This window comes from Chiroxiphia lanceolata, chromosome 2 (assembly GCF_009829145.1).
Source record: "Chiroxiphia lanceolata isolate bChiLan1 chromosome 2, bChiLan1.pri, whole genome shotgun sequence".
NCBI lineage: Eukaryota > Metazoa > Chordata > Aves > Passeriformes > Pipridae > Chiroxiphia > Chiroxiphia lanceolata.
The window spans coordinates 78,745,310-78,761,838 of NC_045638.1; the positions used below are offsets into that span (position 1 = coordinate 78,745,310).

Sequence of the window (16,529 nt, forward strand, 5' to 3'; positions counted from 1 at the left end):
ATGGCTCTACGGCATTGGCTCTGGTGACTTAAGAGCCTAAAACAACCAGAGGCTGTGTGACAGGCAGCACGACGCACACGGGCTGCGAGCAGTGACACCTTGCGAAGGTGTGCGCAGTGAGCTGCGAACAGAGAGTATTGACACCCTGTTGTCGGTCAGGTGGATTTTATTAAAAGGGAAGATAAATCCACGCTGTTGGGGCTCCGATGGGAGATGCTAAATGGTATTTGGAAAGCGGACCGCCTTCCATCAGCAGCCGTGAGCGCTGTTGGCAGGCAGCGCTCCTGGAGCTTGACCCCGTTTCCAGGGGTGCTCGCAGACCTACAGAGCGCCACTCGCCTCCCTGGGCACCCCGTGAAGTGCGGACATCTCGCTGCTTACTAGGTTATTGTTACGGGTACACAACGCTTTGCCGCCCAGACTGCAGGAAAATGGGGAGAGAGGGGAAGGGAGAGAGGGATCCCGGCGTGTGGGAAAGATGCAACTCCGCTGGCCATCCCGCGGAAGCGTGGGCTGCGTACCTCTCGCTGATCCTCTCCCCGTCCCGCTCGGGGGCGGGGGGTCGCGGCCCGGCCCCCGCCCCGTGTCAGCCCCGCCCCTGCCCGGCCCGTCGTGCCGCCGTGGGCAGACGCGCTCGGCGAGCTCCGGCGGCCCCTCCGCGGCCATGCGGCTCTTCGGCGGCGCGTCCTGCGCGCTGCTGCTACTCCTGCTCGCCCCCGGCTCCCGTGAGTAGCGGCCGCGGGGGGACGGGCCGGGCACGGCGGGCTCCCCTCACAGCCGCCCTGGCCGGGGGCTGCCGCGGCACCTCGGCCGGGCCGGGCCTGGTGCCGTCGCTGGCGGCTGGGAGCGGGGCGGGGGCTGCCCGCCGAGAGCCCGCTGGCGCGGGCAGCCCCGGAGCGGGGCGGGCCGGCGGTCCCTGGCGCTCCTCCCGAGCGGGAACCGAGGTCGCACCGCGCGCACAGCCGGCTTCTCCGGAGACTGTGACAGGAACGGGGGGGAAGGGTTAATATTCGGGATGTTCGTTAAGGAGGAGAAACAGTTACAAAAGAAGCTCCCGAGGAGCGGTTCGAGTCCGGGATGCGCGGGCACGCCTGGGCCAGCTCGCCCGTGGCTCCACTCCCGGGAGCGGGAGGCACGCGGGAGATGCCTCCGCACCCCGCCGGTGTCCCGGGGCCTGGCAGGTGAATGGCGAGAGGGGCACGGGGGAGCCCGGGGCGCTGCGCTGCCCCAGGCCGGGCCCGGCTGGAAGGGGACGCTCCCGGCCCCTTCTGTGTGCTGTTCTCTGGGGCGGTACTTACGGCGAGGGGCTTTTAACGGGGCCTTTGGGGTCATCGTGGCGGTGCGGGTGGGACAGACGCTGTGCTTTGTCGTGTTTCTGTCAGGCGCTGGCAGCAGCAGTGCCTCTTTGTGATGGCTGGTTCTAGCAAATACACAGCCTGTGTTTGCTCGTGCTCAGCTCAGAACACCAGAGTCGGGATAATCGTTGACATGCACTGAAATAAAGCGAGAGATATAAAGGTCTGAGCTGCCGTGGTTGCCTTTTCAGAAGACTGTAATGCCCCATACGGTGTCCCACAATTTTCCCAAGTAAAGAAGCCAGAAGATACGTACCAGAATTAACCTGCCATGAATACCGTTGAAGAATCTCAATCAGTCCAGCAGTGTTACTGTGCTGTTGCTTAACCTGGTGAAGTTGTAGCAAAGTTGATACAAAAAAAAAAAAAAATTAAAATGAGGAATGTAAACACCTTTATAATTGCCCTTCCAAAAAAAAAGGCAAGTGTTTTTTAGAAAAAGTTTACAGGTAACCTGTTTATTGCTTTGCTAAGATCTTCTGGCCCTCATTTAACAATAATAGACTGTCATTTCATTTGATAGACGATTGCATTGATCTCTTTTTTATCATGCTGCTTCCTGAGTGCATGTGCTAGTTTAACGCAGTGTACAGTCAGTGCTGTCTCCTGGAGCAGCGATGATCTCATCTGACTTTTGTCAATCTAATGTAGTCCTTCCTCTATATGTAAAGTTGTTGTCTAGAGCCCAGTTAGAATACGTTGAGAGAAGTTGTGCCCTTTGAAGGCTCAGTTCAATGTACGTGTTGAAATACCTTTTTCTAGTTAACTTGGAAACTTCCAGAAAGCACTGCTGAGATTTGTGTTGGTTTCAGCAAAAGTTTGTGATTGTCTAATCAATGCTGCAGAATTCCAGCTATAAAGCTGGAAGAACTGAACTGATTTTGCCCCTCTGAAAGTTTGCTTATCCAAATTGTCTCTAACTCATGACTTTTTACACACTAGAACAACAAAACCACAAGAGGCCCTGAAAGCTCAAACTGTGATATAGGCTTCCACAGGAAGCACACTTGCCTTCAGATACACCCCGACCAACCACACGCAATCATGATTTTAGCTGCATCTGTGCCCGACTTTAAAGAGAGGAAAGCAGAGTTGTCTGACAAAAACAATGTTGATCCCCCTTCCCTGTTACTTCCCAGTATGTGTTGCTGTGAAACCGTTTTAAATTGGGTATATCCTTGTTTTGGTTCCATTTCATCATGGAAAATGAACACAGAGATCCTTTCTTTCTCTCAGCTCTCTTCTGGATCACGGTGGGAACAAGCATCAGCACAACGTTTTGTAGGCCTAATACTGTAACTACTGCTATGTCCCAAAGAGCTTTGCTTCTTCTTGTGCACAGGATGCTGCAGCTGGCTGCTGGCTTTCTCCCCCCTTCCTTCCTGTACTCGCTCATGCATGTGCACACTTGGGTCAGTGCAGGTTTCTAACCCTTGCACTTCTGCTTCCTGGAGAGGGCCAGAACCCTTCACTGTTTTGCTTTGCAACACTTGCACTTTGCAGCCTGTGGTTTCGAATGAGAGTCTCCACTTGTCAGAGCCACCACTGCATAAAAACTATGGTGTTTTCCCCTTTGCTTAGCAATCAGGAGTCCTTCCTGCCTTCCTGTTTGAAGTCTCCTGCTAGTCACCGCAGTGATATGTGCAGCTTTAAGTCCAGAGCCACAGTCTGAAAATAGAGACCAGTTTGAGAATAGTGTAATTTTAAGATTTTCTTTTTCTCACTTGTCCCATTCACTGCAATGTGTTCCAATGTGGCATATGCTTATGCAGTACCCTGTTTAAGCTGCATTTGTATTCTAGAGCCAATGCTTGCAATTCAAATTAAGAGTTTGGATTTTTTTTGAGGAGAAAGAAAAGTTGCATCTTTTAAGCCGAATAAGGTCCTTGATGTCTTTCAAGGTGTACAGTCCAAGCTGATTGGAACTAGGATTAATACAGTCCTGTCTTCCCTTCCACCTCTGCTTCCTGCCCCTCTCTTTCATCTAATCATACAGGGAGTCCATTCTGCTGGTTGATGCAGCAGAATATATTGTGTGCTGTTGGGAAGGGGGTAATGTCAGTTTTGTGTTGGCTTAGCTTCCTCAATCAGATCACTGTTTAATGGGGGGCATTCACTCTGATATTGACCATGTCTTGCAGGATTGGGACCTCTCTGGGAAAGCTTAGTTTAACTATGTCCTATCCTTCTTTGTTTGTTTGTGTGTTTTCCCAGAGCTCCCTAATTAAACAGTCTAAAATATCTTGCAGTGCTGCCCTCCATCTTGATACTGCATGGTTTTGGCATTTGTATTTGCAGACTTTACCATTTTGAGATCTTCACTAAGGTTTTGTAACCACTAAGAAAATGCCCTATTTCTGTCAGACTTGGTTCAGGTTATTTGCTTGTCTTTACCACAATATTAAGTGATCACAACTAAACTATGCTTGGCAAAGGCAGAATCCACAAACAATCCTCATGTATGCTTGTGAATGCCAGACTGTTTATTCTGTGTGGTTTATCTATAAATTTTACCACCTGTTTGTAGACCAGGTTTGAGGATAAAGTAGTCAGGCCTCAGTTAGTCTCTAGGGTATGATGATAGTTCTTTGAAAGTGTGATCCATCTCAGTCCCATTTCCCACCTGCCAAATGCCCAGTGGATGCATTAACATGCCTTTAGTCTCAAACTGAGCAGTGCAACTTCTTAGGAACTATTTATCTTATCATGTCCATTTAGGGCCAGAGCAAGCCCCCGTCTGCCTGCACAGGCCTTGTAGACCTCACAGGAGAAGATTTAAGTGAGAAGTTCTTTTCCTTCTGCTCTAGGTGGTGCAGGTCAGATATTATTACTGAGGGAAGGTGCCTGATTTTCTGCCTCTTGGCCTCATTTTGTCTCAAGGAAGACAAGAACCTGGGATAGGGATGATGCAGAATATAAAATAGAGGATGGGAGGAGTACCAGTTCATTTGATGGTTGGGTAATATAAAAATTGTCACTTTTAATGCACTAAGAGCAGGCTGTTGTGCTTTTATATCATCATTATACATAATTCCTGTCCATGATAATTTAGTCATTTATATGCCCCAAAGCCAAGTGACAGATGATGTACTTTTTTTTTCCTTAGTAATAACTTGCCTAAAACTATCTTTTTATTCTTGTGGGTTTTTATGTAGGAAATGAAGACATGAACAGCACTGCACCTTTTACTACGATTTCAGGCCAGAGGTTGCCAGGTAATGCTCTTGACATTTCTGTTGCTATTGTATTATTGTATACCTTAAACTATCCTGTAGTAATTTGTCCTTTATTGAATTGTGAACAGCTGTAGGGCAGGGGGGGAGGTACTCTGATTGTCACATCTATTCTGGGACAACTAAAGTTATTTAAGAGGAACAGTAGAACACAATGCAGTTGTCATGTACTTAGTTACCCCAGAGCAACAGAGAGAGGAGAAATAAAATGGGAAAATTTTGTGTATGGAACTAGAAACACCTGGCAACACCCATTTACAGTTAAAAGGAGAACCAAGAAGTCTGCTAGGCTAGAATTCAGATAAAGGCAAGACACTTTTTCATTTGAGTAATTTTTGCCCTGTACTACTACGCTCATTTTATTTGCTGTTGGCCAAAAGTGGGGTGCATACTAGTGCTCTGCTCATTGACTCACTCTAGCTGGTGTTAATTACACTACTGACTCACACCCAGATTCCAGGCGGTATACGTAGCTTCTTTTCACCTGTATGAACATGCAGTCCACATCCAGAGTTGTCCCAGGGTTGCAGAAGGAAACACTCAGAACCTGGAGGAAATGCAAAGATATGTTCTGGTTGCAGTATTGGCCCAGTGTAGAAAAGGTTTAAACCCAGGCATCTCCATGGCTTATGCTGGTATAAAAATCAACATATCCAAGAAAGAATGTGTTCGTAATTGTACAATCCTAGACTGTTTCTCAAAGGCAATTAAATCTGCAAGTTAATATCCCAGGTATGTCAGTATAAGTGTTGCATGAGCAGGGGGGGCTAGTTGGCTGTGATTATACCAAAGAAAAGGCAAAGTAATTCCCTCCCACAATCCCATTTTTTGGTACATGGTGTGAAGGTGTAAATTTGGTGCATTTGTTCTTAAACCTGAGCTTGCTCATATCATGTATGCAATTGCAAAAAGTGTTGACAAAACTGTTTTAGACTAGACTTTTCCAGTGGTAAGATCAGCAGATCCATTCAAGGGAAATAGGTATATGTCTGCCTCTTGTTTGCAGTAGCTGTGTTGCTCTCAATCTCTGAGGTCATGTGCTTTGCTTTTCAGCCATGCTGAAAACCAACAGTGCTGCTGCAAGGCACATAGCGCTGTGGGACGGTGCTGTAAAAGATCAGTTACTTCAGAGAAAAGAATATTCACAGAATGGGCATACACAGCAGTGCAGAATGAAGGGAGAAAAGTATGGACAGTGACACTCCCAGGAACAGCCCAGTAGATCTTAGCCAGGAGGAAGACTGTTAACCTGTAAGAAATACAGAAGAGGGATGCAGCAAAGAGGACAGAAGTGAGAATGGGAGGGTGCCTGAGAAACCTAGAAGTAACATGAGGAGGAAGGAGGGGCAAGAAAAAGAGAACTGGAAAAGTAGATTTGAAAAAAAGGAGAGAAGAACAAAACCACTATGATTGAAACATGGTTTGTATTTTATGTCTTTGAAAACAGGTACCTTCTTAGGACTGTTTTTTGTAGAGAGAGCGTAAGTCTACAGAAAGATGTTTCACAGAGTATTGATTTGTCCCTAGTTGACTACAGTATATTCCCAGCATCAACCCAGTTTGCAACAGAGATACAGCAAAATGGAAGAAAAGATTAAAGGACAGGAAATGGAACTGAAGTAGAGGAATAAAAACTACAGAAAAACCTCACGGTGCTTAAGTAGGTCAAGAAAGTCAGTGATAGTATGGCTGTTTACAGAAAATGGAATAGAACATGACATAGAAGTGGAAGAGAGCAAACAGGAGATATAAAGAATTCAGATGCAGACCATTCAGGCACTGTTGTGCATAGAGTGTAACTATGTTCTTGCTGCTCTGAGATCTGGAAGTATTTTGCAGAGGGATAAAAACTATCTGCTTTGGGATGGAATAATCTCTACCGTATTTCCTATTGTAGTCTGCAAACACAGGTACCCTGAGGAGAGTATTGTGTTGTGGGTACTTTAATTATAGTGTGTTAAATTGAAATGAATAATATTGATTTTCTTCTTTTTCTTTCTTTTTCCTTGAAGACAATAGCAGTTCTTCCAATGTCACTTCTGTGTCATCCACACAATCTGCAGCAACATCTGCAGGAGGTATGTATCTGTTCATCTGTCCATGACTATGAACCTAGAAATTAGCTCCAAACCTAGCCCAGATTATACCGAATTCTAAAGAACAGGACATCAAAAGTGGATATTTGAGAGAGAGGCATTATCATTTTAGGGCTGGGAAGCAACATATAAAACAACTCTGAAAAGAACCTATACTGTTTTTTCAAATTTAGGTAGCATGCTTCATCAGTAATTACATTTGCAATGCCATTGTAACACAGGATTCAAAATAAAAACTCAAGGAAGAATTGCAAGAAGTTGGTCTTTTAACTGTTCATTCTTTTTCTCTTAGCAAACTTCTTCCATTTTCGTGGAAGGTGAATAGGATGTTGTGCAAACAGTGCGTATCTGTTTAATATTATTTCACAGTAAACAGATTTAGGGTATAATGAAATCCTGAGAGCTTGAGTTTCAAGAGTAAGCCTTTATTTCCTTTTATGTAAGATTCACCATGATGATCATAAGGATCATCAAGGTTGGAAGAGACGTTCAAAATGGTCTAGAGCAACTATCAACCCAGCACCACCATAATCACCCCTAAACCACATACCCAGGTGCCACATCCAGATGCCTCGTGAACATTTCCAGAGAGGTGACTCCATCACCTCCATGGTCAATATATTCCAATGTCTAACCACTCTTTCAGTGAAAACCTTTTTTCTAATACCTAATCTGAACCTCCCCTGACACAAGACCATTTGCTCTCGTCCTTTCATTTGAGACATCATGGAAGAGACTGACCCCCACCTCACTACAGTCTCATGGGAGTTAATACCATAGAAAGTAGTCCCTTTAGAGCTCATAGCACAAAATAGCACCGTTTAAGCAAGACACAAGTGACAGACATGGAACAATCTGTCATGGGTGCTTTTGCATTGTTCTAGCACTACCTTGTTTCTTTCACAACCTGGCAAAAAAACTTTAGGTAAGAATTATTTCCCAAGGCAACAATATTGCCTTTGTGATGCTCCAACATAAATAACATATTAACACATCTTTGTAGAACAAACAAACAGTTCATCCACTTGCATTTGCGGTGTTCCAACTGTCGGCTATGTCAGTATGAGATTATTAAAAAAGGAAATTAAAAAATTCATGTTGTGGAAGAACTTGCACAGGCAAATTTCACTACATTAGTAAGGACTGGATAAGAGTTAATGTCTTGCAGTTCTTCGGGCTGCGATGCACAGATAAAAGGTTGCATCTGAGAGAAGCTAGTTCTAGAAACTGGATCCCCTTTGTGCTAAGAACCACGTGAAAGCAGAGCAGAAATACTGGGTCTACCAGAAGATACTTTGTGTACTTGTGGAGTTTTATGCTAAGCATAAAGTCCCAGCTATGTCATTATGTTTCCAGTACAACTCTTACTTTCTGTCCCTGTAATCTCTAGATAAGCTCTGAGCTACCACACGCAGAAGTTGCTTCTATTTACATATAAAATACTCACTAGGAGAGAAAAAAAAAAAAAAACAGAACAACTTTGCAGGGACCTTTCTTTAGATAGCAAGCAAGTGGTGCAGTGTCTCATTCCATTGCCTGCAGAGTCCCAGTTTAAGCATGTCTAATTTGGAAAGTTTTGAGAATTTTGTAATCTACTTGTTGCCTTAACAGCCTTCTCCTAAAAGTGCAAAGCCACAGTTCGCCACAGTGTTTCACCAACCTTCTGCTCCATTCCTCCTGCTCTCTGCTCCAGCCCTTGCAGGTTTCTTTTAGAGGTCTGAGCTTTCCTAGGTCTGGATAATAAAAGAAAACAGTCCTGAGCCCTTTACTGTTAGGCACAGTATAAGGCTAAGAGAGAGCTTAGCTATGCCTTGCTTCACAAGGTTTATGACTCCCATCCTTCTCTGTCTTTTTTATTTTGTCGTCAGAAACTTCATAGATTTTAGTACAATGTTCATCCATTTTGATTATCTGTTTCAACCTCTTCTTGCTTAAAGGCTCTACCATTATTCTTTTTTGGGGGGCAGGGGTGGGGAGGGAGCTCTTTATGGTGGAAACAGAAGCTTAATCATTTTCCATGCAAAGGAGAGTTTATTTTAGGAAGAGCATAACAATTTTGTATGTTAACACAGTGCTTATGCAATCTGAGTTTTGTGTTCATTCTTCAGCTAGAACATTAAGGGAGTAGTAGTGCATGCTGCTAAGAATTCTTACCTATATGCTATATATAGAGATATATATATATATAGATATATATATATATTTTGATTGATGGATATAGTATAGCTATTTACTGTTCAAACACAGGTAGCATACTAAGTAAAATACTTGCCTCTTTTAAAAACAAAACAAACCTGAACTATATTACTGGCATGCATGCTTTTTAAACAAAAAAAATTAACTCAGGCAGTCAGGGTTTGTTTAGTGTGATGTTCAATGAAGCCCAGCTGGTCTTTTGGGGGAAGAGTAATTAGGGAAATAAAAGATAAAAGGACAGATGTTGCTGTATTCTTTCATCTTAACTCTGTTTGTAAAATAGTATGGGTAAGATTTTTCAAAGACAGAGAAGAACAGATTGATGCCTGATTTATGTCAGCTTTCCAAATTCTCCAGCTGCCTTAAATAGACTCCCACTGATGTTTTGAAATGACTGATGCTAAATACATCAGGAAAGATAGGTCTGGACATTAAACAGACTTTACTGTTAATGTTATATCATTGAGGGCTGTAATCTTGATAAAATAAGAAAAAAAGGATTGCTAGTAGGAAAGAAAGGTGGGGAGAAGTAATGTGCAAATGTGCTGAAATTCCTCATAGATGTTTGGATATTTTTTGTCATGACTCAGGTTTTCTGTAGGGTAATTTGATACCCGTGGAATAATTACCATCTTTGTGTAACATTGTTTCATAATGTTATGCATGGAACAATTAGCCATTGTTCAGAAAGAGAAGCTGCTTTGACACTCAGAAATCATGGCTGAAAAAAACCCCACAGAAAACTGGCTGCTTGACACTTGCATTCAGATTTGTCTTTCTTTTGATATTGTTTATATTAGGCATGCAGTTACCGGGTGTGGTTTCATGTCATATAACGTAGGTGGTTTCCATATAGACATTTCATTGCTTATTTCCTACAATGAGGAACAATTTGATATTTATAGATCATTGTGCCTTTGGGGGGTTTACCTGTCACTATTAAAATGTGCCCTGAATTTTATCTGATGTATTTTACACATGCTTCGTAGAGGAACTGAATTTCCTAATTGTAACAAGGTAAGTACGTGACTATAGTACTCCAGCTGTTCCAGCTCAATGAATGCTCATTTCAAAGTGTATCCTAGGGTTATGGCACAATGCAGTTACAACAACAAAGGACAGGAAAACAAATAACATTTACTATTGAGACTGTATTAGGCTGTTTCAGTAGCTTTAATGCTGAATGTCTTAGAAGTGTTGTGTAGGCCAGTTCCTTTCTAAATGCTTACACTGTTGTACTGCTGTTTTTCTTAAAAGTTTTTAATGTTCATATCAGTACTGGAAGCTGTGATATTTAAATCTTAGCAAAGACAGAGTTCTGTATGTAGTTCCTCATGTTTTGCACCACACTTACAAGAATATTATTCTATAGAAGCATTTTAGATACTGTATATAAAAAAAAACCAAAAATTGAATATCAAGTTTACTTTGGAATTGAGATGAAACTATCTATTTTTTCAGTTATTTTAGTTTTACACAGTTGTAAGAAAACCTGAATATAATTAAACATTTGAATGTCCATAATAAAAAGCTTTTGTGGCGTTTAAAATGAACTCAGCTTGTGTGAGGTTATAGAAATAATGCAGAAGTAGACAGCTACAAAGGGAGCTTTTTCTATCTAGAATCCTTTCATACGTAAAAGCTATTTGCCTCATACTGTCTGCTTAGAGAAATGTTAGTTGCATAACAGGCTCATGTTTCTTGTTACTTCCTTCTTAGAAAAATAACAAATTGCTTTAAAATCATTCTTTCTGGCTGCCTTCCACTAAGGTTCTAAGGATTTTGCTATAAATATCAATCCCTATTATTTGTGAATTTCGCATCATGGTATTTTTATTCTGAACAGTTCATTAATGCTTTCTGAGGAGGGAAGGGGAAGCAAAGTTAAAGACATTAAGTGTCCATTAAACTTATGAAACACCTTTCCAATCTTTGTTTTAACCTTGACAAGACAGATCACTACTAAATGAATTATATAAGCCAGCAAATTGACTTTAGTTGAACTTTTATCGTGTGTGGAAAACATGAACCTTAAGTTTCACATAAATACAGAATTCTGTGTGGTAATTTTTAATATATATGGAGCCTTAGAATGCTAGTGTTTCATTCAAAAGCAAATTGAAAATGAAATCATTACTAAAATTAGAGAGGGGGAATTTTGATGCAAAATCTGTTCTTATTAGAAAAGCTTTGTTGTCTGAAAAAATGGGTGCTTCCAATTGAAAGTTACTCTTGACCAGAAGTTCGCTGCATTTTAAAATACTGTAAATTAGGCATCATTCTATGGAATTGGATAGTGTTATCAAAAAAAAAAATTACCCTTCTAAAAGTTATCCAGGTTTTCTTTACAGCCTTCCCTTTAAATCATTCATGACCTTGAGGCCAGAAATCAGAAGTCAGGTCTTTCCAAAGGAAAGTCTGTATGCAAACCTGGATACTCATGCAGTGGCATTTTCATTGTTACTCTGTCGTTCTATTTGGGCACAATAAATGCTGTCTTACTCCATGAGTATGCAGTTTATTATTTTTATGTATTTTTCTATGTGGTATCACAAATAAAAATTTCCCAGGTGTGTCCACCAGTACTACTCATCTGACCAGTACCACTCAGCCCACTGTCACCAATATGTCTGTCAGCTTGACGACTCAGCCCACCAAAACCAGCCAGACAATAAGATCCACCACAGCTTCATCAGTCACATCATCACAACTCTATATTACAGTGGTGACCACTTCCAAGATTTCTTCCACTTCTGTAACAGGTGAGTTCACAGTTCAGGAAGCTCATAAAGGTTTGTACACACATTCATATAGGTTGTAGAATGGTTAGTTTTACAGTAGTGTAACAAAAAGAAGAAAGAAGGTATTTGCATGTAGAAAAAACAAGACTAAAGTGGGGTTTCATTACTAAGTTGGCTACAGTAATGTTGCTCTGAGCACTCTGCTTAAAGAAAGATTCACTTAACCTGAGAGGCCTGACATGTTTAGGGAAAAAACCCAGGCAAGTGGTCTGAACCAGCAGCCACCAGCACAGAGATTAGCAATGTTAAGGAGAAAGTCTGGATTTGGAATGCAACTTCTGTATTTGTTCAGCTTTCCTTTCTGCAGTTTGAACTTGAACTCATCTCTAATACTTACTTTCTCACAGCTGACCTGTATCTCAGAATATGTCTACTGGCTTGGTAAAGACCAGTAGTTCCATTAGCAATGTAATGAATTTTATCCCTAACAGAGGACGGAGCATGACTATGTGTGAGTCACACTTTATGTAAAGTTGTCCAATACAGTTTAATACTACCCTTTAATACAAAACCAGTGAGCACAGAATTCAGTATATTGCAGTTAGCTGCTTGCTCACATCACTTCCTGCTTACCCTTCTAAACACGTTAGGGTTGCACACGTATCAGTGGAGCATCATTGGGTAGGTGAAGCTGTCACCAGCAGAACTTTTAGTTGACCATGTAACAGTCTCTGTAGCAAGTACAAATAGAAACGGGCACAGACTGTCTTTCAGTGGGAGTTTGTAGCAGATGTAACCAGTTTTAACAGTGAAACAGCTATCGCTTCTATGTGATTATGTTGTCTGTGTCAATACTTGTGTTAGGCTGCAGAGTTGATCTCGCTTAGGACAGCGAGAGTACAATTCCCAATTCCATGAGACAAGGTAAAACAATCCAACAGCTCATTGCCACCAGAAGTGTTTCACTCCCACTGTGTCACTATACTGACTGACTTGGTGGCTGTTGGACCCCTTGCAGGCTGTCTCAGTATGCTCATCTGCATAAAAGCAACTTCCTTTTATGCTTGTGTTAATTTCAGGCCAGTTTAGTGAGTTAAATTTGCTCATGGAGGGTATGAAAAACACTAGCATGCCCTAAGAAGGGCAGGAGCTCCTTGTGTAGGAGGGGAAACCAGGGGGAAGAAAAGGCAGGGCAAAGAGGGACATGGAGAGGAAAAGCGGTAGTCAGTCTTTCAGAGACAGCAAGCAGTTGGATCAGCTGCTCCCACGTCACCAGAATGTGGTACTTTAAACCAGGGCCCTAGGTTTCAGCGTGCTTGGCTGGTATCTTTTCAGGTGATCTTTGTTAAATTTGTCTAATTGGGTCTTTAGATGATATGTCAGTGGGAAGGGCAGGATGTAAAGAAATCCCTCAAAACACAATTTTGCAAGCTCTCTAAAAGGTACCTTTTGTTTTCTTTTTTTCAGCCACATCAAAATCTGAGGCTTCATCCAGGTTCGATGTGGGCAGTTTTGTTGGTGGCATTGTGCTGACTCTTGGAGTCCTAGTTATTCTCTACATCGGATGCAAAACCTATCACTCTAGAAGAGGCATTCAGTACAGAACCATGTAAGTTCACAAGGAATTGTCCCTTGTCCATTTATTACTTTCTTCAGGGGAATAGGACAAACAGAATGGGGAGAATGAACTCTGATACATTTGGTTAATGTACATTATATTAATATCATTAAGAGATTTAACTGTGATGATTTGTCTTTCACCATTTCAGCTGTTCCTCATTAGTATTATGCTGCTCTTCTGTGGGGTTTTTTTCTCTGATGTATTATATAATTTTTTTTTAAGGATCTTTGTCTTTTAGCTATTTCATGAATAGTTAACATTTCATTGAAACTCTTTCTGTAATTTGCAAGATTTCTGGTTCTTCTTGACACTTTCTTCTAGTGTCAAGAAGACACCATTCTTTAATGTTTTCCTCCCTCTTGCTGTTACTTTTTTTGTAGTGAAGTTCATTAAAAAATGCACCATCTCACTTGCTATTTATACTCAGCTCTACTCAGATTTCTTCCAGGCTTCCATACTTGCCCACATTTAGTCAAGAACAAGGTTGCTTTTCTTTTCCTATTCAGTATCATCTGTCTCAGTCAGGAAACTTGTTTTAAGTGAGATGATGTCATTAGATTGTTGGGATACTGGTGTTCAGGCCTTTTGTTTTTTCTCCATCTTGACTCCTGCTTACCGGTCATGGAATTAAATCAGTCATTGCTGCACGTTTACCTGCAGTGGTGTTTGTTAATGGATATTGTAGACTTCAGATCAACAGTGTCTTTAAAACATGGAGAACCTGCTGCTGAGCTTGTACAGTGGCTTTGGTTAACTGTGGCTACTGGGTATAGGTAAGACAGATAGGATAAACATGCCTGAGCAACAGCTGATGTAGAAATACATGAATGAAATGTGAAAGGCAAGATGTTAATAAGGCCACTGAAGCTGGAGGAGTCTTGACAAAATTAAATCGTTCAGTTGACTTCAGGCTTGGCTCAGAAAGGACTGTAACTCCCAGATCAGTGTGCCCTTTGCCCTTCTTAGCAAGGTGGCCTCTGCTCACAAAATAACCTTCTCAGCAGCAGCTAGGTGGCTCTTTCTCATGTTGACTGTTGCTTGTTGTGCAAAACATTAATTACCGTGTTTCTATTCCAGTGATGAACATGATGCCATCATTTAAAGAGACTTCAGGGAAGACAGTGTTGGAAACCCACCCTGTCACAGCTGTTGTAACTTGCTTCTGAAAGAGTTTCTTTCATAAAGATGATCACAGTCTCTAAACCTGTGGGTGTTACCCTTCAAAATGTTGAGAAGTTTTTTTAAACATCCTGATTTTTTACATTGGCTTTCGTAAGAGTAAGAGGAACTCAGCACTTTGTAGAGACAGTATTTTCTTATTCCAGTATTTGTAGCCAGATTTAACAAAATCACATACTGAGTCATTTTAAGGTACACACACAGGTCTCTGAAATATCTAATTACTAGCACAGGTGATTACATCATTGCAATTCTAAGTAAGTTCAGGTGGGTTTTTTTCTAAAATTTTGTATTAAATTGTATTTATTTTGAAGTTTGATGTGAACTTTAGTTTAGAAATTTTGGATTTTGAACAACTCAGTTAATTTTTAATAGAGTATAAAGGGGTGTGTTTAGGTAACTGTATAGAAGGTGTGATGAGTACTTTAAGTGTCAGTCATTAGCTCGCCAGTGCCTTGCAGATACTTTCCTTAATAGGCTGTACAATGAGACAAGCTGCAGGAAGCATGGACAGACTGGAGATATCCATCCATGACCGTTTTCTCTAAAAACTGCTTTTTTCTAGCATGTCCTAATGAAGCTTGTGCAATTGAAGATAAAATAAGAATGCAGAAAAGTAATTGTGCCATCATAAATTAAAAAAAAACCAAAAATTGTTTCTCAAAATTGGCTTTTAAGTTGAACGTAGCAATCATTTGGCTCTTGATCTTTATTATTACAAAACTGTATGCAGTGTTTTAGTAGCATTTGATAATCACTGAAACTTACATACAGAAGGAGAAAACTATAATATAGCATTTTAGAAAACTAAAAACTGCATTTTTACAACTGCGTTCAGAACTTGGTACTGCTGGCACATGTGTACAGAGATCTGGTCAAAAGTCCAACTGAAGATAATGGGCCATCTCTCAGAAGACCTTTAGATTAAGGTCCAAATGCACTGGGGGTCCTGTGCAGGATGGCTGGTGCTGCTCCCACATCACTTCTGCAGTCACACTGAGGTAAATCCGCCGACTTCAGTAGGTGGGCTCCTGATTTACACTGGTGTAAGGAAAACTAGAACAAGGACCAGGAAACACAGGCTTGCATTTCCTTATGTCACTGAGTAATTGTTCAGTCTTGCTCAGACTCCACTTGTAGACCCCTTCCTGGTGAAAGGGTTGGTGTGGTGGGGTTTGACCGTCCTGGTTGCTGGCACCAGTCCCTCATGCAGGGCACAGAGGGGTGGTGGTGACAGGTGAGGAAGATCACAATGGGAACTGCATCTAAGTCTGTCATGGGGCTGGGGAACAATGCATCAGGGGAAATATGAGTACAGCTCTGGAATAGGTTAATTTTTTTGTTAAGCAGTAGTTTATTCTTATATGCAATGTTAAAGTGACCATATGGATATTTTTTCCTTTTTTACTACTCCATGTGAAAAACCATGGCTATGAGTCATGTCACTAGCACCAGCTACACCCCTGAAAAAGGGGGTACAGGGCTGTTTCATTTTTTTACCAAGACTGAGGTACAGGGGGAGAGAAAGAGTGATTTGAAGTAACTTTTGTAGTTTTTATTAATTGTGGTGTTTGGTGGAAAATTACTGGATTTGACTTGAAGAGTTAGAGAAAAAATTCTTTCACAGAACTGTAATTCCTTACTTTGTAGAAATTAAGACAATTAAGTGCAACTCAATTACTGGGATTGTCTCACCTCTGTTATACAGACGAATAAATAAAATTAAATCTTTGCAATTACTACATCAATTTCAGTTGAATTTTCATAATTCCCTCAATCCTTTCCACAGTCATAACCATTGAATAAGAAGTGTTCACTGTATATACTTTTATACAGTAGAATACCAGACCTAGTGCATTTTTGCCCAACTCAGTCATTTCTAATGTCTTTTGTAATCCTATTACTACAGTAAAGCAGAAGTATGTGCTCAAGATTTCATAGGTGTCAGTGCAAATATAAAACTTGACCTCCTTTCAGGTGTTTGGATACTGGACAAAATCCCTTCCCCGTTGAAGTCTCTTTCTCCCTTAGTTCTCTGGTGATTTAATTATTCTAAATTCAATCATAAGTTCATATTCATTTTATGCAACAAATTTTTAGCATAAATT

The 16,529-nt window shown here is 41.4% G+C and overlaps 1 protein-coding gene across 2 annotated transcripts; it reads left to right on the forward strand.

The window, feature by feature from the left end:
• The first annotated feature begins 608 nt into the window (after positions 1 to 608).
• On the forward strand, positions 609 to 16,169 carry TMEM123 (transmembrane protein 123). Of its 2 annotated transcripts, XR_004355357.1 has the most exons (7): positions 617 to 725; positions 4,511 to 4,570; positions 6,601 to 6,666; positions 9,870 to 9,897; positions 11,451 to 11,642; positions 13,089 to 13,230; positions 14,320 to 16,169. XR_004355357.1 is itself a non-coding variant. In XM_032679785.1 (6 exons), exons 1-6 carry the CDS (start codon positions 665 to 667, stop codon positions 14,342 to 14,344), a joined length of 546 nt encoding a protein of 181 aa, XP_032535676.1. In that variant the 5' UTR covers positions 609 to 664; the 3' UTR covers positions 14,345 to 16,169. The 2 variants fall into 2 exon arrangements, 1 of the variants encoding a protein (XP_032535676.1); XM_032679785.1 differs by lacking the exon at positions 9,870 to 9,897 and having other exon boundaries at positions 609 to 725.
• Positions 16,170 to 16,529: the final 360 nt, after the last annotated feature.

What these genes read in the sequence shown, in the direction of transcription:
- TMEM123 (XM_032679785.1), top strand. Translation starts at nt 665, where the DNA reads ATGCGGCTCTTCGGCGGCGCGTCCTGCGCGCTGCTGCTACTCCTGCTC. An exon ending in CCTGCTCGCCCCCGGCTCCC is followed by an intron (nt 726 to 4,510) that starts GTGAGTAGCGGC and finishes GTTTTTATGTAG; the next exon opens with GAAATGAAGACATGAACAGC. An exon ending in TGCAGCAACATCTGCAGGAG is followed by an intron (nt 6,667 to 11,450) that starts GTATGTATCTGT and finishes AAAATTTCCCAG; the next exon opens with GTGTGTCCACCAGTACTACT.